The following is a 24,314-nucleotide window of genomic DNA, read 5'->3' on the forward strand; positions in this document are numbered from 1 at the left end:
AACAAGTTTTTTTTTGAAAGAGATAAAAATGGTCAGACTGAAATAAGTAATAAAAAAAAAAGTTCATTTTATCTTGAAACAAAATTTAAAAGGTTGGCATTTCTATTAGTGGATGACTCTCCTTGACAGGCTAGTTCAAATTCCCAATCTGATTGTTTCCAAAACTCAAATATTTGAAAATTCCTTGCTTCTTGAAAATGTTTATTCTAGTTTCAGTTAATCATACAATGACTAAGAAAATATTACCTTACCCATATTCTCATTTGAAACTACGAATCATCTAGTTGCCAAGGGCTGCTACTTCAGATTATAACACAACTCCATGAATTTACTAACCATGTGATCACCACGTTCTGCAGGATATCAGAAGATATTTGCCAGCTTTCATCAAGGGGGATTGTGAGAGTATGGCATATATAAACCAAAAACTTTCCAATGCTTTGGAGATCTTTGTGGGAGCCTTGCAGAATACCAGCAGTGACAGCTGTGAATGCCAGCTAATGCTGGGGAGCATCCAGAGACGACTGCAAATGTAAAGCCTTTCATGTTTTGGTACCCCAAATGGTTCTTCATCATTAGTGATGTTCTGTGCATATGTCTGTGTTCTAAACTAAGTAATTACAGGAGAGATACTGTCTTTTTAAGATTTTTTCATTTAACTTAAAACTGAGTGGATAAAACGTACAAATTATTTAAGTAATTTAGAATAACTGAATACTTCTAAAAACCCTTATATTTTTTGCCGAGCACTTGCAGCAGATCTTGCTGCTTTACCAGATGAATGCTTTGGATCACAACTAAAGAAAACTTTCAATTTCCTGTGACTTCAGTTAGGTCAAAATTTTGATATCCAAATTTTTTATATACAGCTCTTTTAATATGGCTTTTCCTCTCAATAGCTGAATATCTTTTTGTGAAATATTAAGCATTCAGATCAGTTCAGCAGTTCAAAGAGTTAGAAACACAGTATGGTGACTGTAAACTGATGGGATTGAAGTCCAAACAACTTCTGATAGTTATTTGCATGGGGAAAACCATTAGATTTTAAGTAAAGTTGCTACTACAGAGTATTTCAAATTTGCAATCAGCTAGAAGTAGACATCATTATAATTGTTGCTGTACTGGTTTGACTGTTGGACTGTTTTCATAACAGGCTTGAATATTGTCTGTGAATTACAGTAATAATATAGAAAAACTTGAGTCTAGATGCTGCTCCTAAATATCATGGGCTCACGTCCAGTTTTGAAGAGAAAATAATATCTAAAGTGGGCATACTCTTTGTTACTTAGATTATAATTAGATAGACTTTTATTTATCCTGGACTGCAGTGATTTGTATCTCTAGGCTTTAAAAATGTGTGTTCAGTAAGAAACATGGAAGTGAGATATTGCTAGACCTGTCCTCCTCTATCAGTTACTGTTTGCTAGGGCCCTTAGTCATTATGGAAATCTATCTCTACATATGTATATATATAAATATAGACATCTGTAGGCCTATATATGCAGCCTCATTTAGGCATGAAATATGATGAGCATTGCTCCATATAAATACTGTATGAGCAGGTCTGTAGAGGTGCTGACTGCATGCACAATGTGTGCACACAGAGCATAGTGAGACCCTATTGCCTCTTTTAGTCCTGTTTCACTGTTCATGTTTGTCTTTTAACATTGAAATGGCAATGACTTGGTTCTGATAACCTATGAAACTAAGGCTATTATTCCAGGGTGACTGAAAATTTGGAGCTACAATTGTCGGAAAAGCCAGCGGCAGATTTCCTCAGCAATTTTAATCTTGTGAATGGTGGGTCCCAGTTTTCTTCAACTTTTCTATAAGTCACTTCCGTGTAATTTTGTAGGATAAAACTGTTTCTTTGTTCTTTCAACTTCAAGAGGCACTGTTTAAGGAGACTATTGACATAAGGCAATATTGTCACTCACAATGCATTGAATGAAAAGGATACAATCTGTAGGAAATCTAATTAATAAATGTGATGCTGTTGGTACTATTTTCTTTCTCTTCCAGATGTGAAAGTCAAAGATTTTGTGCAGAATATTACTAAATTGAGGCTGGACATTGGTTCTTCTGTCAATATTTCTGAAGAAACTGTCAATACCCTCTTGGAAACCAGTGTCTCTCATACAGAGGTAAAAGATCAAAAAGAGGTGTCAAATTAGTGGGTCAAGCTATAACATGGTGTGCCAGCTGAAGCAAAACAAGCGACGTTGTTTGTGTGGAATCTTGTATTTTCACTTATCACTTCCATGTGAAATACTTTGGGAATTTTAGGACTTTAAAGTAATAACATGATGCATTAGGAAATCAGTTTATAGTAACGCTATTCCTCTGGTCTAAATGGCACTGCTGCATTAATTTCAGCAGTGTTTTACCCTCTTGTGATGACACAGAATTGGAGCTTTGCTATCTTGGTATTGTAGAAAAGATGAGGGTTTCTGGAGATATCATTTTGTACCTTACTCCCTCTTCTCCTTGTGGTATGGAGTTGTCTTATGTATATATTTTTAAAATTGCTTGTGTTCCTCACTCTTCTTATATTATTCACTTTGAGGTGTTGACTTTTGAGTGTTGCAAGTTTTCTGAGGGAAAGGCTGTGTGTTACCATTGCTTTTTCTTGTGATCCCAGTAACCTGTTGAAATCATGAGAAATGCCAGCTGGCTAACAGGTTCTCTCTGCTGCGGGTGTCTGTTGAAGAGCTGGAGGTACATTTGGTGTAGATTGATCAGCTCAGTCAAGCAGCCACTGGGTGTCAGTGATGCTCTGCTTGCAGGAATTGCTGCAAGCTCTGTGAAAAGTGCAGCATTAAAAAGGCAGTTCAGACCATCATAACTAGTTATAGATGATTTGTTCTTCTGCTTCTGTGGCAGTGTGCCTGCCTTTATTGTTAGCTTGTTATTGTGATACCACTAAATGGTAATGAGAGAAATTTTCTGAAAGCAATTCAGTTAAATGGGATTCAGTGCACCTTTGATCTTTTGGAATAATAATGCTAATTGGCTGAATTGTCAAATTACTTTCTATCATTACTTTTTGCCAGTCTCATGTAGAGCTTAGATATATACACGTCTCACGTTTGGATAATGATACAGAATTTTTTGTTTGCTTAGTGCTTAAATCCTCCCCCAGTCCAACTGGAGCATTAAAGGCATGTGCCTCTTACTGATCATGGAAGCTGCACAAATACTTTCTAGAGCGATGGGCGTACTTTCTATGAGCTATATTTTAGCTCACAAGTACTTTCTATGAGATATATTTTAGGCATTCCCCTTATGTTTATTGTCTATAAAGCCACTGTCTGATAACCTAATGATAGCTATAAGCCCATTGTAGCCCTATATTCCTGTGATTATGTACTACTACTGTGCTTGCCTCTGGTACAGTAAGATTAAGCCTGGGAATTTTGTGTGCTTATTGTATTCACCCATAATTTCTGCCACAATGTTATGTGCTGGTCATGCTCATTGCCATGTGATGGAGTGATTTGAAATAATTTAAAACTTGTAACCTGAAGACTATAAGCATTCATTTACTGAATGTTGTAGTTTGGATTAGCTCTGGTGCTCAGAAAGCTGCAAGAAAAGTTCAAAGGAACTTAACCTAGGGGATACACCATAGAATGTGTTAAAACTGCACTGAAATGGTGATATTCATGTGAGGCACATTTGAAATAAATTTCAAATTGCATCCTAGACAAATTTCCTCCCCAGCAAGAAGTCCAAATCAGTATCATCTTATGCTGCTCAGAGAATCATGTTTGTATTCTGTTTCTTGAATGCACACACAAAAAAGTGAATCTTTAAATAGACAGAAAACCTTGTAGATCACAAAGACAAAATTCTGTTCCAGAATAAAGATCAAAAAAACCAAATTATTAAGTTGGAAAATAAAATGTTCATAGGAATTAAAGAGTTAAATTGCATATCCTGACTGGGTACTGTTAGCAGCAAGAGATGCATTCAGTGGAGGCAGTAGAGGCAGATTTTGCTCTAAGCAGTACAATGGAGCCCTGTTTTTTGGCTCCTACAGGTTCCTAAAAAACTTGTGATTTTTCTGGACTTGTTGAGAATGGGTAGTTAAGAACTCCTGAGATATGTGGACTTCAGGCGCTTGCCATTATCCAAGATGGTTTTATTATAGTCTCACCCAGGGTCTGCTTAGGCATTTATCCCTTCACCTGCTATTAAATAATACTTTAAAGCAGTATTTAACTGAGAAATGTGTGCTGACTCAGAGTAGACATTATGCCATATAGGCACCCCCAAGTGTTACATTTGTGTGTCCTTTGAAAGAAGGAAGGACTGTATTGTTTGCTGTTAGTGATTCACATGCCTAGATTTTGATCTACAGGTGTTTCTGCAGCAGAGGTGTATATCTGCTAGGAGTATGCTCAGCATTGTAAATATGCCTGCTTATGGTATGAATGCTCAAGAATGAGTGATTGGCCTGTGAAAAATGAAAGCAAATTCTTATAAGAAATATACTTCATCTTTTTTATATGTACAAGGAGTATAAAGTAAGAACATAGCAATCTGATATAAAGCTGTATGGTTTATTATTTCAGGTCTGTTCGTGCCTTCAAATTGTCATGTTATTGTGACACAAATTTTCACCTTCTTGACTATAAGAAAAGGTGATGCATTTTAGGGAGAAACATTTTTAATACACATATGTTGTGATAGGTTCTTTACAGTGCCTTTGTGGTAGCTTTAACTGGAAGATGTGATGAAGAAGTACTTAGCCTGCTGCTAAAGCTCCCTGAAAACAATAGAACTTCCCTGGTAGTGGAAGAATTATGCTCTTTACCAGCACTGGACTTGTATACCATGTTTGTATTGATTATACAAAATTTGAATGTACGTCACATCATTTACAAGGTAAGATACTTTATTGGAAGGTGGTATGAAACATAGAGGTAGATAGCTTAATAATTCTGTTATTTCTTCAGATGTTCTTTCTCCATGAAAGCAAACAGTGGACATATGGCATTTTTTGTCTTTTTTTGGCTCCCTAAAAAGTAACAGTTGAAGAATGGGGCTGATAGGTGCTTCCTCAGGTAAATTATCACTGAGGAGTTACTTACGAAAGCTTTGCAAAAAACATAGGAGGTCAAAGACATATTTTTATTAATCTTTAGCAGAGTTTGCAGTTCATGCATTTAGTCACTTGATTATTTGTAAGGGTGGAAGACTGATCTGACAAAATTTGAACAAAAACCAGCATAGGAGCTCACATCACAAGAATGACAAAACTATTTTCTAGGATGAATTCAGAGCAGTGTGGATGCAAATGTCTGTAGCACTGTGTGTGTATATATATATATATATATATATAATAATATACTGTATTATCTGTACAGCTGTAGATAATCTGGAATCTAGTATGGTTATTCATTGAGACAATGGTTTTATCTGTAAGAGCAGAATTATTGAATGGGATAGTTAGAAGACATTTACTTCAGTTCTTTTGGGGATAACTGATTGACAGAACATAAAAATGTGAGCATGAATAGCTGAAATATCCTTATAACATTGTGGGGAAAAATGGTTTGTTCTAAAGCCATAGGGGTCTGGTTGTATTCTGGATGCTGCACACTCTGTCAAGCAGATTAGAAATAGAATTTTAAAAAACAAGACAATTTTCCACAGTGGGTAAAGATACCAGAGGAGAAATAAAATATTTTACTTCCTGAATTATCTGCAAACCTAGAAGGGAAAAACACAGAAGAAAATAAACCAGTGCTTGTTCTGATTAGTGTTTCTACTGCTCTATGGAAACCTAATCAGATCCTAGCAAAGAGAAAAAAATATTGCCAGGTAATCCTAAACTAAAATGGAAGTTCTGCTACTTTTTTTAGCCAAATAAGATTTTTTTATGGGTCTCTTTCATTTTTTTTTTTAAAGGCTGAGAAGAAAAAGCACAAACATTTGCTTTGTCTTGCTTGTAGGAAGACAAAGGTGGATAAAATAGATAATCAGAGGAAGAACTGAAACTGTTTAATGAGATTATAGTGGTTTTATTATTTTGTATAGACAGGTAACAATGAATCAGTTTGTAGTATTGTATCATCTAACTAATACCCAAAAGCAAAGGGAACAGAGAGAAAATCCATAATGAGAAATTTGATGGTGGAAATAGCAAACGGCCAATTGAACTTGGGTCAAGTAGGTAATAAAATGCATACAATTACTTTGGGCATGAAAAATTTAAAGACAAGAAGAGTGTGGTAGGAAAGTTAGTTACTTTAGGAGTCATATTAAGCAATGAAAATGGTTTCTAGATTTAATTTAACTTACAAATTATTTTTAGACTATGAAATTATTGCACTGAACATTTTTAAAGTGGTGAAGGAAAAGTTTCTATTTACACTGAATTCTAAAAGGATAGAATGTTCCAGATACCATTAGCATCTTGGGTTGGAAAGCTCTCTTTAACTTGGCAGGTGTAAACATATTCTCTGAATATTAATTTCTGTTTTGTCATAAGTCAGTTCTAACATTACATTACAGAGAACTTATCTTCAGCTTAATCTGACAGTAACTGGAGAGTTATATCAAAAAGAGTTTTGTTAAATATGGTTTGTAAGAACATTGTATAATCAGTTTTAGAAAAAGACTGAATAATTTCGAGTGTTTCATTGAAAGGTTAATATTTGTTTCTAACCGGAATTTTTTTTTTCCTTCTATTTCAAGGTCCAGATACCACCTGAGATAGGCAATGTATTAAATATACTACTGGATGTGGTTTCTAGTATCAGTTCACTTCTCAATAAAGTCCACCATGTCATGGAAAAGCTTCCAGTATTCCTCCAAGGAATTGAAAATATTGGTCTGTTTGATGTCTCTGCATTGCAGCAGGTATGTGTAGGATTTCAATATACAAAATTAATTCCCCTTTTGAGGTGATTAGGTAGGGATATGTGCTTAGTAAGGAGGCACACTACTAGAAATGATTTCCTAGAAAGTAGAGAATGCTGAGAAGAGTCCATAAAGCCTAGGAAGTTTCATTTGGTCTCATTCAAGCAGTTTGGTAATTCTGAGACTAGTGATGTGCTGTTTCTGTCATCTCTTTTTTTGTTAGCTTATGAGGTTCTAGTCTAAGTTACCTCAGTGTTTGTCAGCTAACATTGTCTATCATCGGTGATTTGTAGATAGCTAGCCAGGTTTCTTTTGCTTATAGCATTTTTTGTTTGTTTTTAAAAGCAGACCACTTTTTTTTTTTTTTTTTTTTTTTTTTACAAGAAATAGCTTTGCTTTTTTAAAGCATATGAGTTCAAGACAGCCTATGCAGTTCTTCTATCTGCCATGTGTTTCTGTTCGTGTTACCTAAGGGGTTTGTGGGAGAGTTCTGACAAAAATGTGACATGAAGTGTGAGTGTGGGTATTTCTTTTGTCCCTGCCTTTAAGGGCAGTTGCTGTATGGGCACCTACACAGCTAGCACAGTGGTGGATCTAGTGTTAAACGAATCACCAGAAATATTTCTATCTCTAAGCCGGTTCCAATTCCATAGGAAGACCTGCTGACCCCCATGACATTGCCTTTTGGGTTTGTTGTCCTTTGTGGAAACCTGAGGATTGAATCTGGTTTAAAATTGCAAACCTCTGAAAGATCCCACAGTGATAGACGGTGCAATCTGGTTTATTGCTAGAGTACAGAGTTAACACTGCCTTAAGTACTATTTTCCTTAGTGATACATTTTTCAAGATCTTCTAATCTGTGTGATAGAGACATGTTGAAAAATGCTGTTCTGGTGCATCTATCAGTTTTGGTTCTGAGCTTCTCTTTTTGGGATAGCTCTGTGGCTGCTGCAATTAATGGTGATTTTTATCAGACACTTGTATTTTTTCTACTTTCCTTAAACTACTTCTGTTTGTGTCAGAATTTCCTTTCAGCAAATGAAATATTATTTTTGGACTACAATCCCAATGCTCCTTATTTGATAGAAGAACCTCTCAAAGGGTGCTGTTTAAAAAAAAGTTTGCAAAGGAACAATTGGAACAGCAGAGGGCCATCTGCTCAAAGTTTTAAGCTTTGCTCTGTGGTCACTCTTATTATCCTGTAATAAATCATAGATTTAACCTTGGAAATTTTGGTTTTTTATAGTTCTAACCTTTTTTGATATTTTTTTTCTCCACATAGTCTTTATTTTCTAATGTTTTGCTAAATAGCTTTTTCTTGTGAGATTGCTGGGACTTATTGGTCACCTAATAATTTGTGGAGGATTAAAATAATCAGTGTCTATTTCTTTTATTAATAAATTACATTTTTGATTTCAAGGGTTCTTCTGTCTCTGTTTTTTTTTTTTTTAATTTTGAAGACTAGTAAAAGTGTAAGTGTCCTTTTTTTTGTTGTTTAAATTGATTTTTTTTATACTTTCCAATAAGTTTTAATTATTGATTATTTTTTACATCTTTTCTACAGTGGCCAGACTTGTACTGTTGAATAAGCGCTCCACTGAAGTGCATATATTGCTTATACGCTTCCCTCCTTAAATGTTTTCTTCTATTTTCAAAAGAGCCCAACCTTATGGATTTTTGTTTTGATAATTACCAAGAGCAAAGTAATTCAGTGACTTTGAAAGACTATCAGATAAATAATGTAAATGTTTTTAGGGTAAAATATGTGAACCTTTTTCAGAAAGACATTGACGTTAATTAAAAAAATTATTTATATAATGAAAGTGGTAATAAAGTATTTGCCAACTATTCATACTAATCAACATAGATTTTTGCCTGAAAGGAAAAATTGAAAGGAATAACTAACTTTAATATATCTGTAAAATGTGAAGTTGAATTGAAAAGGTAAATGTATTATAATAAAAGATGATGTCAAACCTCATTATCTACCCATCAGCATTAACTAGAATATGGCGCCAGGTTCTACTGTTAAAAACACTGAGTGAATGGATAACTCGCTGAAGAAAAACATTGCTAATTTCAATAATGATTTTTGCTTGTGTTTTGCTATTTGAAATTATTCACTTATATTTTCATACCTGTGTTTTTGGATGCTTGTCACTCATCAATAGATAAGCTGCAGTGACTTCCTTAATTGCTAAATACTGTTAATTGTGAGACATGGCCAGTAATCCTTCCACTAACTTAAATAAATCCCGTGTTGAAGCTATTGTTGTAGAACAACCTGTTGGGGTTTTAAATTAATAAAATTCTGACCTAGGTTTATTTGTGGCTACTGTGTTTATTCTTGTATCAAAAGTGTTCTGTAGCATTTTTAACTTCTCTGTCTTGCCCATATGTGTGTGGAAGGCCAGTTACTGTCCCCTGTTTTGATAGGTCTGAGTGTCTTGTTTTGGCATTTGTTTTTTTGCTTTAGCTTTTTCTATCAGGCTCTCAGCTGCTTAAGATATCGTAGAATAATTTTTGCATGCTGGTCTAAGGCTAATCCTGAATGTCGAAGAAGAAATGTGTGCAGTGCTTGAGGGGAATTGCAACTGATGACTCGTGTAGCCTGCTCATTCTTGTCTATACCTACTAAAATGACTTTTCTAAACTTGCATTCAACTTTTTCATAAACTGCACACAGCTTTGTCTCTTAGATGATTAAGGATCAGTGATATACTGAGTGATATACTGTATCACTATATATGTATACTATATTGATATACTCCATTTTATAGCAACATCTCATTATTTCAATTGATAAATAAGATTTTGAACTGGTTATCTTTCTATTCAATTTGCTTTGAATTGGGTATTTGGTTTCTTGCCATATTGCATTCTCATCCTCTTTTCTCCTGCAATGCCTTCCGATATTAAATGATAGGCAAATTTAGGCAATTTGATTCTTTCAGGGCTCACAGGAATAACACTAATAGCTTCTCTGTAATCCTGTGATTTCTTTCCTGTTAATAGACTCCCTGCAATATCTTCTTAATGCCATTTTCTTCACCACTATTAATCAGCAATTGGATTAATTGATGATTAATATTTTCTAGAGCATGAGCATTAATTGGTTGTTAGAATTCACCTAAATTTGACACAGCTTGTAACTTTCTTGTGGAGAAAGGACTAGCCCTCCCATGTAAATATGTTGTGTTGGTCAGGAATGATAACTTGAGATGCCATTAAATTTTACTTCTCAAATATTTTTTGCTTTAATGTTCTCCCCTTTAAATTTCACTGTATGTCTTGCTCTAATAAATATCAGAATGAGATATCCATTATTTCCTGGATTATTATACTTCTCATTCTGGAGTATATATGATTTTTCTACTCTTCAAATAGTGCCATCTTAATTTGATAGGCTTCTGAAAACTGTTTAATCAAATCAGAAATTTTGCTCTTATTCCCCTGATTTGTCAATTTCAGGATGAAAAAGTCTTTGTTCTTTTTATGTTTTTTCCCAAGAATTAGGATTATCTATTTCTCTGAATAGCCCTTAGGTTTCACCAAATTTTGAATTATCTTGAAGCTCCTTGTACTTTCCCAGGAAAACTGCATTATTTGTTCTTTTTGTTTCTCTCTAATGTAATAATTCAGAATGTATTTTAGATTTATGTGCAAGCTGTAGCCCAGTATGGCTTTTGATTCTCTTTTTCTGAGTATCTGGTATTTCTATTCCATGTGAATTTGGTTTTATTAATAATATCTTTTTGGCATACAGTTGTTCGGTTAGGTCAGAAGCTCCTATGCTATGAGGTTTTTGCCTCCATTTGAAAATCCAGTTCCAGATAACCTTTTAATCTTCCATATCAACTTTTCTCTTCCATGAATTTGCTACAGTGGCTTGCTTGACTGATTCGTTTGTAGGAGGTTGGTTGTTTGGATTCATCAGTCTTAATTACAGCCCTACTTTATACAGTTTAAACTAGATCAAAGATAAGTATTTTTTTTGGTGAAAGTCACACTATATATTCCTCATACTTTATCAAAGCCAAATTTTAAGAAACATATCTTTTTGAGTCAGTGGATATTTAGTTGAAAGACAGTAAGTAGATTCAGCCTGGTAGTGGCAGCTTACCGCATAAATATTCATTATTTCAATTTCAAATTATTTTGATTGGAACTGGAATTAATTAGCACGTTTGTGCTCTTTGACTGAAATAAGCCTCATTTATCCCTCTAGTGCAAATAGTCACTAATAAAGATTCATATCCAATTTTATACAGCATTGTGCATAAATAAAGTTTATTTTTCCAGTGAAGTCCATGCCAACAGATTCATTCAAGGGCTGTGGATGATTTTATTATGAAATATGGGTATTACTTATTTACTTTTCTCTGTGCTGAAACTCTCTGCTAAAAGTAAGATTTTTGGGAGAAACTAACACTGAGTTTTAAACAACACTTACTAATATTCCTCCAGGATTACTAAAGAAGCACCTGGCACTTCAACAAATGCATTGATCAGGATAAACTGTTTCTAACAGCGCAATTTCCAAACTGTCTGTGATTATGTCTTTATGTAAAGTGCTGTATTACTTTGAAAATTGACTCTTCTGTTTAAAAAAAATTCCAGTGATAAAATGCTAATTTTTTTCTGTGCCGAATGTGTGTGTTTGACATAGCGCAGTGTTTTTTCTACTTGCCAGTTGTGGAATCTTCAAATGATGTCTGATAGTTTAGTTATGCCTTTCTTGACAAGCATCTGCTGCAGTAATGAGTATCAGGCGAGCCAGTGCATTCTTCATTTGTGCCACAGCAGCAAGATGTCTTGCAGTTGTGTCCTCTTAGAGCTGTGCACCTGTACAGCCTTCCATAAGATATCACTTACAATCGAAGCCCATTATTTGAAAAGTGGAGCACAGAGGATGAGACTATTGTTGTTCTTCTTCCTTTTTGAGTCTGGTGAATGATGGTGCTTAAGCCATAAAAGCAGTCAGATTGCTTTCCCTCCTCATTAGAAGTATGCTAGTCATGAACAAATGGCAATAATAAATGATGGTATGACTCAAGATGTGCAAAAACTGTAAGCACATCTAACAAGTTAAAAGAAGTACTTGAAAAATAGGCTTTTAGGGCATCTGAATAGATATATTTTTTTATTAACAACTGTATTCACTGCAAATGTTTATAGCAAAATGGCTTTAGTTGTTTCTGCTGCCTTTGTGACACAGGAATAATCCACCAGAAAAGCACTTTTTGTGAAAACTAGCATTGGAATCAGGGTATCTGTCACCCAGTTGTCTTGATATTTTCAGTCCTTTTCTGCCTAACTACTACACAGTATTTTTCTAGTTTCAGTGTGGTGCATTATGCCGCTCTCTTTCATTGAGTATCCTGACAACTAAAGCTACATTACCTTTCCCCATAATAATGGTGATCAGAAGAAAAGAAATTAACACAGTGGGCCTTCATTCTAATAGGCTGTTTCAGCAGCCTAATTTTGTCAATCTCCTTAGATGTCAATATTGACAGAACACCAGGGCTACTCCTTGAACCTACTTTAAGCAACTTTGATTCATCTGTATTTTTGTTCATTTGCTCTAGTTTTTGCAAGGTGGACAGTTCAGAAGTTCAGCTGTTGGATCCCTGGAGTCTGTAATCAAGGCAGTATGTAAAGAAGAATCTTCATTTTTCAGCAATGCAAACCTGTTCATAGACATGCCCAGAATCATGGGACTTTTGGAGGAAAATATGGCAAAATATGGCATTCCTGAAGATTCGAGTAAGAAAAAATATCTGACAAGTTGCAGTATGATCTCAGAGTTAAGAGAAGTTTTTCCACTTAAATGAAAATGTTTACATACTCACTGACATCTTAGTTGACACTGTCATCTTGAGCACAAAGTATTGATCAATAAATGTTAAGTGGCTATGAGATAATTGTGGGTGAGACATAACAGAGCCTTCTTTTTCTGTGTTGGCACATAATAAATGAGAGCATTCCTGTGTTTGAGACAGTTTTATTAGCATTTTAAAAGTACTTAGTATTAAAAACATATATTTGAGATAAAAAATAGAGAATTTATTGCTGCTTATCTTTCTTTGGTGAGCACAAAGCTGTGATATTATAGAGCAGTAAAATATAAAAATATACATTCTATTTTGGATAGAATGAGTTTTAAATGGTTGCTATTCCTATTCTAGTGCTCAGAAAATCCCTTAGCTCTCATATAGTTTCACCTTTGCTCCCTTTCCTCAATACACATTTGACTTACCCTGATTAATTTTAATATTGTTAATAACCTTGTTAGTGCCTCAGGTGGCCCTGTGCAAGAGAAGAATACAGTGACAGAGTGTCACTAGGGAAGCCTCTGTCATCTGTTGGTTTCTACACGCAGCAATTCCTCCTGGCTTGGTTGGGAGCCTTGGGAGGAAGCCAGAGCTCTGCTTTGGCATTTTCACTTACATGTGTGGGATGTAGTGGTAAGCAGGCAGCTCTGCTTTTCTTTCCTGTTGGATGAATGAAGTCAGCTGGATGGCTGATTAGACAGACTGTTTGGAACTTAGTCTCTTTAAAAGCTGGTTAGGCCAGAATCACACTCTTGATTTTTTTTTTTTTTTTTTTCAAGTTGTCACAACTCTGCTGTGCTGTGAGACCTTTTTGCCATGGGACTCTGCAGTATTTAAGGCATAAGTTAGTTCCAACATTTCCATGAGTTAATTAATACTATTGCCAATATTTTACCAATTTTTAAATGGGGCAATGGAAAATGAAAATTAAAAAAAATTGAAGCCACTTACTTGATTCATACTGCAGTTATTAACTTGTATGTATTTTATGTATACCAAACACTTCCTAATGACTTTCTGAAGATCGCAGCAAACCCAGATTAGCAAATCTTCTGTGTCTTTAGTCTATTGACGTTTATGTCTGGCCAACTTCTAGCCTCTTAGTTCTTTGCTGTTCTTTAGCAAGGATCATGTTTACTAGTCATTGTTTCATTCAAGAAAGTAAAAATTTGGGCAAAGAACTGTTTCATGATGAAAAGAAACATTCTTGATGAAACATTTCTGGCACTTCTTTCTTTAATTTTTGTCAGGAGTTTAAATGATTTTGGCCTAGTTTTTCGTTATGTAAAAAGATTTGTCTTCTTTGAGGAGTTAATGATATTATTTAATATTTCTTCAGAGTATTAGAAAAAGGATATTTTGAAAACACTTGTAATAAATTGAAAAAAACCCAAAAACATGAGTCAGGCATAAAAATCTAAATGTTTCTCATAGGAACTCATTGCCTTTACATGAGTACAGCTGCAGTGGGATATCTTGGAAACCATTCCTTAGATCCCAGTTCTGAAGGACATACACCCTAATGCATTAGTAGCCCCATGTGATATAGGGATATACTTTTTATTAAGGAATGGAAAAAACAATTGATTAGATTTTTCAAATCAAGAAGTTTGGTGTTGTGACAATTTTTTGCTTGTTTTTTTTTGGTAGGTTCTTGTAAGAGTATACAAAAAGAAAAGTCTGTATTTTTGAAGGATTTTGTATATTTCTACTTCTTTCTTATATATGAATCCAAAGCTACAGAACAATGCAGGATGTGGAAGGAATTTTTTTTCTCTTTTAAGGTGACTTTTCACTCTGAATTCACTTGTGTGGGCAGAGGTTTTTCATATATCCTTCTGCTCTAAAATGCACTAATGTAACACTTAGGATAGATGTAATTCACAGGTTGCTTTTCAGAAATGTGAGGAACTCTTAAGATTCTGATTCTTTTTTTTTTTCTTATTTAGTGTTTAGAGTTCTGCATCCTCAACACTATCATAGACTGTGTTTAAACTGATTGGTTGTACTGTTTGCTTAGTGGTGGTTGCATGGTGGTGTTACCAAACACTGGTAACAGTTTTTGGCATGGTGCTGTGGTAGACTCTAAAATAAGACTCAAGCTTGTATTTGAATAAAAAAATTTCAATTTCACCTGTCTTGTCAGTCTTAAATGTGAATCTTTGTTTTTGCAGCTCCTTTTTGCTTGAAGCTTTATCAAGAGATTTTGCAAGCTCCTAATGGGGCATTGCTATGGACTTTCCTGAAACCTTTATTACATGGGAAGATCCTGTACAATTCAAACATCAGCATGATTGACCTGGTGATGGAGAAGGTGGGTATCAAGAAATGACACTATTTCTCTGTATTGATTTTGTCTTTGTAATTTGTTTTAAAGGTCCACCTTTTTCAGGGTAGGCAGAAGCAATTGGATAATTGCATTTCAGAAAAATAGATCCAACCTGCCCCCTGAGGCCTCACTTGTCCCCACTTTAAACTTAATGCTTCTCTTAACTTCTGTTCTACTTGTTACAGTGGTTCAAACTCAGTGTGAAAAGCGGAATTTTGCTCAAAGTCCTTTAAAGCAAGTATAGAAAGATTAAAAAGACCACAACAGCAGAAGTGTCCTGTGAATCATGTTGACTCGAGGTGTAGGGTGCACATATTCTGGGGAAGATTTTACCTACAACATTTTCTTATCATGGGAACTGTAATGGGGCGGCATAGAGACCTGTGGGAAGGGATGTCCCCAGGGAAAAAAAAGCTTGTTCTTAGGGAGTCACTGAGCTGAATTAAAAAGAAAAAAACTTTAATCAGTAATTCATCCTCAATGATTGTTTCTAGCACCAGTAGTTGACTGACCAGTCATAACTGAGGTGCTGTATGTGTGGATGCTGATGATGGTATTGAAGAGCTTTATGATCTCTGCAGTTCTGCTATGGTTGGTGTTCTTTCTTGAGTGTGATTATTGACAATGAAATGCATCTTCATGCCTAGCTTAGAGGCACTTCTGTAAAGAAGGGTTTACGATTTGTTTTAGATTTCTCTGCAAATTTTGCATTGATCTTCTAAATATATGACTTTTAACCTGCAGTATTAGTTATTGCAAGAATAGAAATTAGAAAAAAAAATGCTGCTTGTAAGCAGTATACAAAAAGACCATAATAACTTTAAATGTGATGGTAACTATATTCTCTGTAAATTGAAAACATTGTGGTATTAAGATTGTGTTCTAAAAATATAGCAAAAAACTAAGCCAAAACCCCCACTGTAGATAGCAGATACTATGTAACTTTACAGTTTCTGTTCTGAATCAGAAAAAAAGATGAGTGATTTCATGCTTTGCAGTTAAATAAATTAATTTGGGGAACATTGGTTATCGCTCTGGAATACAGTATAATTAATTTAAAAATTCTAGTCAGTTAAAAATAACGCTGTTCCTGATGTTTCTAGATAGAAATTATATAAAGAATGAGTTAGAAAAAATTATAAATATTACATATATTTTTGAACTTATATTCTATGGTGCAATGACATTTAGAATATAACACTTAAAATATTTCCGCATTATTTAACAAATTAATATGCTAAACCTCCATTCTTAAAACATCTGTAGGAAAAATTAATATCTTCACATACAATATATTCCCCCACAGATCTTTTAGTGAAATCTTCACTGAGTAATACAGTTCAGAAAGAAGCTGGCTTGTGGGTTGGTTTTTTGGGTTTGTTGGTTGATTGGTTCATTTTTTGATGGTGGGGTTTACTGCTCTGGATTGATAAAAACATTTTGGTAAAAACTCTTATTCTACTTATATATTCTCAGGCTCACAAAAATTCCATCAGCTTATTCAGAAATCTCTGTAAATACACTCTTGCCCGTCTTTCCAGAGCTGTAAATCTAACAAGCAGTAATGAATGGGTATCTGTTTATGTGTAAATATGAAAGTAGTAGGAAATTTTATTGTTTTTATTACAGCAATCTCTCACCTATTGCTTGAACACAAAGTTTAAATGCAAAACACTGTCCTCAATGTCTCAAATGTTGCTACTAAACCCCAACCCTGTAGCTCTTACAAACCTGATCTCCTGCTGAAATTGGAATAGTTCTAGTTTCCTTTAGACTGTGTGGCCACATGTCATCTATTTACTAGAAGAAAAAAGTAGCAGATTACAGCTTCAATAATTGTATACTCTGACCTATTCTCTAAGTTTTCCACATAGACTATTAAATTTGAAAGCATGTAATTGACCATTCTTTGATAAATTGTGAGGTTGCTGGATTTGAGTTTCAGAGAAGGCAGCAATTCTACTGTGTGGAGTGACGGTGGTGACAGTCACAGAAACAGGCTGTGGTGGTGATTGAGGGTAAAACAGTTTAGTGCCAACCAGGCATTGCATCCAGGAGTTCAAAGACCACATGTGATGTCTTTGATATTTGCTTTCACAACTAAGTTTTTTTGCCACTGATGAACTGATCTTATAGAAATACTTCTTATTTCAGAAGATTTTCAGAGTTGATCTTATATTCAATAATCAGTTTTGAATAATTTTCTGCTATTTCCAAAAAACATTGGGGTCAGGCTTGCAAGGACTTTGCTGCTATAATTTGTCTACTTGCGTTTTGGGTTATATGAATTCCTAGTATTTATTATGCCTGTGGTGAGTTCTGCATCAATCACTTCTTCCTCACTTGCTTGTTCTTCCACTTCAGACTGTGGCACCTTCTATTTTAATACTTTGTTTTTATCTCTCAGCTGTAGTTATTTCTATTTTCTGCTTACTACTACTCTTTATTGTAATTTATTATTAGTATAGAAAATTAAAACTTACTTACATTTCAGAATTATTAGTCTGCAATAGTAGCATCTTTATAAATAACTTTGCATTTGCTATTTTCCACTTCCCTCATAATCAGTGAATTTTAATCAGGAGGTTACGCTACAGTGAGTAGTTCGGCTATTTAATCCTCTAGTACTTTTGAAATTCTTGGCTAGACATTATCTTTTCCTTCTACTTATTGTTCACTTCATTAAGTTGTAGGACTTTATTTTTTACTGCTGCTTCGATAAGAGACAGATTCTCCAAAGGCTTCTGAGAAAAGAACTTCCCAAATGCCTATGGTCATGAATGAATGAGTGAAAAAGCAAAACTACTTTTAAACAAACTCTTTTAAAAATTATTATTATTATTATTTATTATTATTATTATTATTATTATTATTATTATTATTATTATTATTATTATTATCATTAATTTGTGCTGTGCAGAATCCAGTTAAGAAGCACTAAGCTATACTGAGCCCAGATCTTACAAGCTGCTTGGTATAATAATTTCTAGTGATGTCTGAAAGTTTGATCTCCTTGTGTTCTGGTGTGACCTGTAGTTGCTCTGTCCTGGGGAGAAAGCAATCTCCCAGGCTGCCTATTTACCACCCTCACAGCCTTCCTGGTCTCCCTTCATCTTGTCACCATCATGCCTGGTCTGGGGGTTTCAGTCCATGAGGTTTCTGTGTTACTTCTGATCAGAAGAACTTATTTAGTCTACTTGACTTCAGATTTAGTTTAACATTTAGGATCACTTTCTCTTTAATCCTAATGAATGATCATGCTTTAAAGTGGAATAGGAATTCTCATAGAAGTTAAATGCACAATGTTTTTCAGGGGAACAAAATTATGTGCAAGGTCTCTTTAGGGTGTTCTGTGTTACAAAGAGGAAGAAAGAGCCACCAGAAATTGTTTTCTCATGTTGTACTAAAAGTGAGATTTTGAAAAAGGCACTTAAGATACTATGGTATAAATTGTATACTTTCAACAGGAATTATTGCAAAAAGTGTGGTCCCAAATTGGAGTTTACAACTCACTGCAGACAATCTTTGCTGGAAAATGTCACAATTTTTATCATAACAACTGTGTTGGATTGTTCTTAAATGCACTTTTGTGACTGATAACACCAATTTAAATGAAAAGATACTGCAATATTTTCTTATGAGTATACTTACGGTCTGTTTAAATCAGGCTGGAAAAAATTGCTAGCTGTTTACTAAGAGAGAAATTGTAACCTGTGTTTGACTGGGACAGAAAATATTTTGCTTTATTCCAGTCAAATCTTTCTCTGTGAGAGTATTTTGAAACAGATTGGTTGATCAGTTATATTTATTGTCCAAACTGTGCTTCCACATTTCAGTTTTGTTATGTACTCAGTCAAACTAGTTTGAATAAAAGACACAAAACTGAGAGGCTTTCTTTTGAAACTGTATTTCTTATTTCTGTCTTTCTCAAGCATCCCCATGATACTCTCTATGAAGGTGACACTATAAAATAAAGAAGTCTTTATTGATACTTCAGGTGGGAAACATACAGAAAGGACAGGAGAGGTTTGATGTGCTTGGTATACAAACCAAGCGAAGAAAAAATATGTTTAATTTTTTAGGTAAAACAAATAAAACATGAATATTCTTTCTGCTGATTATCAAAATGGAATGGAAAGGAGTTGCAGAAGATCTAAAGCATGCCAGTTTTTTCTGTCTCTTAAAATTTACTGTGCACACGTTTCACTTAATTTGTTTCCGTGTATTTTTTCCCTAGGCTAATTTCACTTTTGGTTTGGTGGAAAACTTGAAGAGTTATTCTGAGACATGGCTTAGGATGTCTGAGATTTTCAAGACCAGTGGAAATGTTCTCACAGTCTCACGACTGCAGGTTGGTGAGCTGTGGGAGATCTATTTTCCAACTTTTTGCTGTTTGATCAAAACAGTATTTCTATACATACAAAACCACCCATATATCTGACTTCAGATTTTAAAAGAGCTGAAAAAGAGGCAGATTAGCTTTAGGTTATGAACCTAGAGACTGATGCTGAGGAACTTCTGACATGAAAATACTTAAAAGCAATGTTTCCTCACTATCTCCAGTATTGCTCCAGTATCACTGAAGAACAGGGGAAATAAAATGATGTTAAAAATAAAGCTGTTCTTGATTTTTCTAGATGGAAATTATATAAATAATGAGTTAGAAAAAAATGATAAATATTACATATATTTTCGAACTTATATTCTATAGTGCAATGACATTTAGAATATAACACTTAAAATATTTCCGCTTTTTTTTTTTGTTTGTTCATTGCTTATGTTTGCCAGGAAGATGTGAAACTGATGAAAAAAACTGGTGAGGGAAATATTGACTGTACAAGAAAGGCATTTTTCTTACTGGGGTTTTTCTGTTGTACATATTTGTGCCTTCCTCTGTCACCTCTCCTAAATCTCTTCCCCTCCCCACTCCCATTTATTTGAAATGTGTGAGGGAAAGACCAAAGAAATGGTGAAGCTAAATGACTTCTGCAGTGTCATGCAGGAAATCTTAGTAATGGAATTGAACATTAATACATATGTATATTTTGTATTGTCTTAGAGAAGAAAAACCTGAGGTAACATCTATGGCTTTTAATTTCAGGAAGCCCTGCAAAACAATTTTGTAAAGCATTTCATAGAAAGTAATTTGGATATCAACACGGAAAAACTCCTCAAAAAAATGCAAGCATATGGTGCGTATATGAAAATACATGTAATGGTTAACCTTGTCAGACTTTAACTTAGAACTACATTTAGTTAAAATTGAATATTTTAGTTACATCACTGATACTTAAGTAAAGTAATAAGAGACTTTACCCTCTTGAGTTAGTCTCAAATGTAATTGTCTGTTTTCTTTTGAGTGATTGGATGATTTGAATTTCAAATATTTAAACAATATTGATAACAAGTCAGAAGTGGAAAAGTGTCATGGGAGAGTCTCAAACGTATCATCCATACTTAAAAGGAGTGAAGAGAGATAAACCTTGTAGCCACAGTTCCATTAGGTAGAAGTATATTTTTGTAGTAAATTTTGACAGAAATAAATAGACAATGAGGTTAGATACAGTGTGTTTGATAAAAAACTCTCTGTATTTTTTTTCTCCATTTATTCAGAATCAGTTGTGTGTGGTGTCCTTGAGCCTCAGAAAAGCCTGAGGGAGGATTGTAACCAGGGAGCTGCACTGTCAAAAGAAAGCAACCTGGGTCAGTCCCAACCCTGGGATAGCCCAGTGGGGCCGTGGGGATGATGCTGAGGGCAAAGCACCACCCCGTGGGAAGCAGTGAGGGCCCAGGTGCACAGCCAGGTGTGAAATGGTGGGAGCTGCAGCCTGGAGCAGGAGCAGGCCCAGACCCAGCTTAGTGCAGCTCTGGTGGGAAAGGAATGGCCCTGATTAATTCATTGGTCTGCCTGGCAGCCTCCCCCTGGGCACAGCCATCCCTGGCTGCTCCCTTTCTGCACTGGCAGTGAGCCCTGGCAGTCAGACAGAGAGCCTCCTGGCTTAGATAGATAGCCCAATGGGGATGGTTCTTAATGGAGGAGAAGAGGAATTATTATTTTGACTAATGTGGGATATTTGAGGATTTAAATAGGGGAAGAGAAAGGATTGTGCTGTAAATTTATGTTACTTAGTGATTTTACAAGAATTTGATAATTGAAAAAAAACCCACAAAAACAGTAAGTCCAGCTGTCAGTAAGGTGGATGCATGATCATTAAAATGCTTGCCAGTGTGTGCCAGAAGGAAAACTCTGTTCTGAAGCAGATTCCAATGTCATTTAAGAAAAGCTCATGCTGTTGAGAATCAGAAAGAGAGAAAAATGAGATAAAATGCAATAACAGACAGTGTGCCATCATGGACAAAGGGAGCAGAGTACTTCCCAGAGGAGGACTGTGGTAGAAAGGACAGATCTGTGTGGTTTCAGGTCAGTGTCTGTTTGGATAATTATGAGCCAAACAAAAATCTGTTCCAGTCACTTTCTGGAGGAGGGCAGTGATGAGCTCTCAGGTTCCCCCACAGGGGAACTTTGTGACCATAATTGCTTTGAACAAATTGACTTTACAGAAATGTAAGTCATTAAGTCTGCTTTACAGACAAAGAATTAAGACTACAGCTAAAATAAATAAATGTACCTGAAATACAGCTTTTATTGGTTTTCAGTGTCTGCCAAGATCCACAGAGAGCTTGAAAATGAAGTGTGCTCTCAATCTTAACCTGAGCTGGTGCAGTCATGGCTGGTGTGAGCTGGTGTGGCTTTTCTTTAGCAGACAGGTTGTGAGATTTAGTTGAAATTGGCCTTGGTTTGAAGGCTTTCTTTGAAGGCTAGGACTTCTTGTGCATGTTTTCAGTGTAAGAAAAATGACAAATGGCATCTGGAATTCAACCTGGAAAGAATCTGGGCTCTGTGTCTTCCTTAGGCAAGGGACTCAAATGAATCTGCTTTCCCTTCAGATGATTTTCTTGACCAGTGAATTGCTGACTAGTCTGAGTTGTACACGGCTCACCCTTTGAGGTGAAGGTGGATCATAATACAGCTAAATCCCAAGCCCACAGAATCACATTGTTGGAAAGATAGGATGGAGGAAAGAGCAAGGCTCAAACGTCAGGGTGTGCTGGAAGCATAGCTATCTCAATCTATTAGTTTGAGTAATAGCTGGATTTTGTTTGTGTGGACCTAACACTGAGAACTACATGATAGGTTAGGGACAAATAATATTCCATTAAATAGATACCATGATCTCTGGAATTCTCAGATCCATCTTTGATACAAAGTCAAAGAAATCTGTACCTGTGTTTCTCAAGCTATAGCTTTCTCACAGAACTTAAGGACATTTGATAATATGTAATAAATGGTTAATAGTTTGGATGGTCAAGAAAAAATATGGCATAAGTGAGTGTGGCTTGTGAAATTAGGATTTCCTTATTTTAAGGGAATACAGTTGGTAAAATTAGGATCATATAAAAACTGAAAATCAATAGGGGCTATATATCACAAGGGCATTTATGCCTGTGTGAAACTGATCTTTCCAAAGCACCAGAGCACTCCTCTGCATTCATTATGCCTCTTTGTACAGATTTACTTGGTTGTTTTACTTCTTGAAAAATTATGTGCACTCTTATTTTTGTCTTAGCTTGTGTACTTTTTGTTCATTTTATTAGACCATAATCATATGTAACTTAACTGTAAATGTCTGTTCTTATGTTCGTTTTTTTAAAATTTCATTAATCTTATATTGCATCAGCTGCTCAGTCCTGTAATTACCTTGCTTGCATCCCATTAAAGCCTTGAATATATCCATGTTAATGGTTTTGCCAGTCACAATCTTTTTAATTTTCATCCAAAGCTCCAGCTTTCTAAAATCTCCCGATCTCTGTGACTATGTCTTCTAACTAAAACAAATATCTTCTTTTATCACATCTACACTCTCATACAGATGACTTTTAATTATCCTCAAATACAAGGTGCTTGTATCTTTTTTTATTTCTCTACAATGATACAAAAAAAAGTTAACAGAATTAGTGATGTTTTTTAATATGCTACTCCTGCTGTAAAGTGTCATGGACAGAGTGGATAGATGTAGAACTCTTCCAATGTCTCTATAAAATCATCATACTGCAAGAGCTCGCAAGGTTATCAATTTCTAAAACTGTTTAGCAGTATTACTGTGTCATATTTACTCAGGTGGAGCAAGGTAAATATTTAGGCTGAGGGCTAAAAAGCTTGTGGTTTTCTTTTTAATCCCTTTACTTTCTAACCTAGCTGTGTGTGGGCAGAGCAATTGTTTTTCTCTATGCTTGCTTTGCAGCCCAGCAACTTGGAATAATTTCCTACTGATCTTATATAAACCCTGACCCACTAGAACTTGTAAGCTCCTAGCTGGGCACAGTCCTTACAAACCTTCAGGAGGCACTGGGAGGCATTTGTGCTGCAAGCTCTCTTTTAAATTCTTGCTTGCTGAGTCTCTCTCTTGTCCTTCTTCTGTGATTTCTCCCAGACGTGAATTTTCTTTTTTCACTATCAAGGGCTCTCCTTACGGAGGGCTACATGTGACACTGTGTATAACAGCCAGGGTGATAAAAAACAAGACCATAACAAGCAGCTTTCCTTTGTGCTACCCCTCTGCTGCCCTCATTGTAGTGATATAATTTTGTGTGTATTTAGAAGGCAGGAAACAAATAGCTGTTATGCCATCACTGAAAACTGTGCCACCACCCAAATCTTCTGATACCTAGAAACTTTCTTCTAATTTCTGACCTAAATTTATTTATTTCTGATTTATCCTAATTTATTCTTCCAGCAACTTTTCATTTTTACTTAATAGCACTTCTATGCAATGGTTTTACATAAACCATTTGTATTTCCTCCCAGTTACTTAATGATAGGTTAAACAAGTTGAGTGGAAGATGATGGCTGACTTGATTTTTAATGAAATATGAAGATAATAGTGAACACAGATTTACCAAGTTTTTCATTCATAATTGCTACATATATAAATGGGAAAAAACAAGGTAGTCAACTGTATGGATCTTGATTTTAAAATATTCATGTAGATTGCATTTTTCACATATGTGTTATTTCTATGATGGAGTACAGAAGTTCATGCACATTTAGGACATTTTTTTTTTCCAGAAATATTTAGTTATACCACACTCCAAGCCAACAGCAATATATATGTTATTTCTTATGCTAAAATATTCAACAATTTAACTTACAAGAAAAGCTTTTCTTAGCTAATTATTGATTTCAAATTAAGGTCTTGTGTATCTATATATCACTCAAT

The 24,314-nt window shown here is 35.0% G+C and overlaps 1 protein-coding gene across 1 annotated transcript in view; it reads left to right on the plus strand.

Annotated features, from left to right (window-relative positions):
- Positions 1-263: 263 nt before the first annotated feature.
- ABCA13 (ATP binding cassette subfamily A member 13) overlaps positions 264-24,314 on the plus strand; it is a 139,559-nt gene continuing 115,508 nt past the window's right edge. The window contains exons 1-10 of the mRNA XM_072924352.1: positions 264-532; positions 1,724-1,800; positions 2,023-2,144; positions 4,696-4,890; positions 6,706-6,870; positions 12,462-12,639; positions 14,882-15,021; positions 19,274-19,387; positions 20,138-20,228; positions 21,277-21,285. Of these exons, the coding sequence (XP_072780453.1) occupies positions 408-532; positions 1,724-1,800; positions 2,023-2,144; positions 4,696-4,890; positions 6,706-6,870; positions 12,462-12,639; positions 14,882-15,021; positions 19,274-19,387; positions 20,138-20,228; positions 21,277-21,285 (1,216 nt within the window). The 5' untranslated portion in view covers positions 264-407. The remainder of the gene's footprint in view (positions 533-1,723; positions 1,801-2,022; positions 2,145-4,695; positions 4,891-6,705; positions 6,871-12,461; positions 12,640-14,881; positions 15,022-19,273; positions 19,388-20,137; positions 20,229-21,276; positions 21,286-24,314) is intronic.

Source organism: Taeniopygia guttata, chromosome 2 (genome assembly GCF_048771995.1).
Source record: "Taeniopygia guttata chromosome 2, bTaeGut7.mat, whole genome shotgun sequence".
In the NCBI taxonomy this organism is placed as follows: domain Eukaryota; kingdom Metazoa; phylum Chordata; class Aves; order Passeriformes; family Estrildidae; genus Taeniopygia; species Taeniopygia guttata.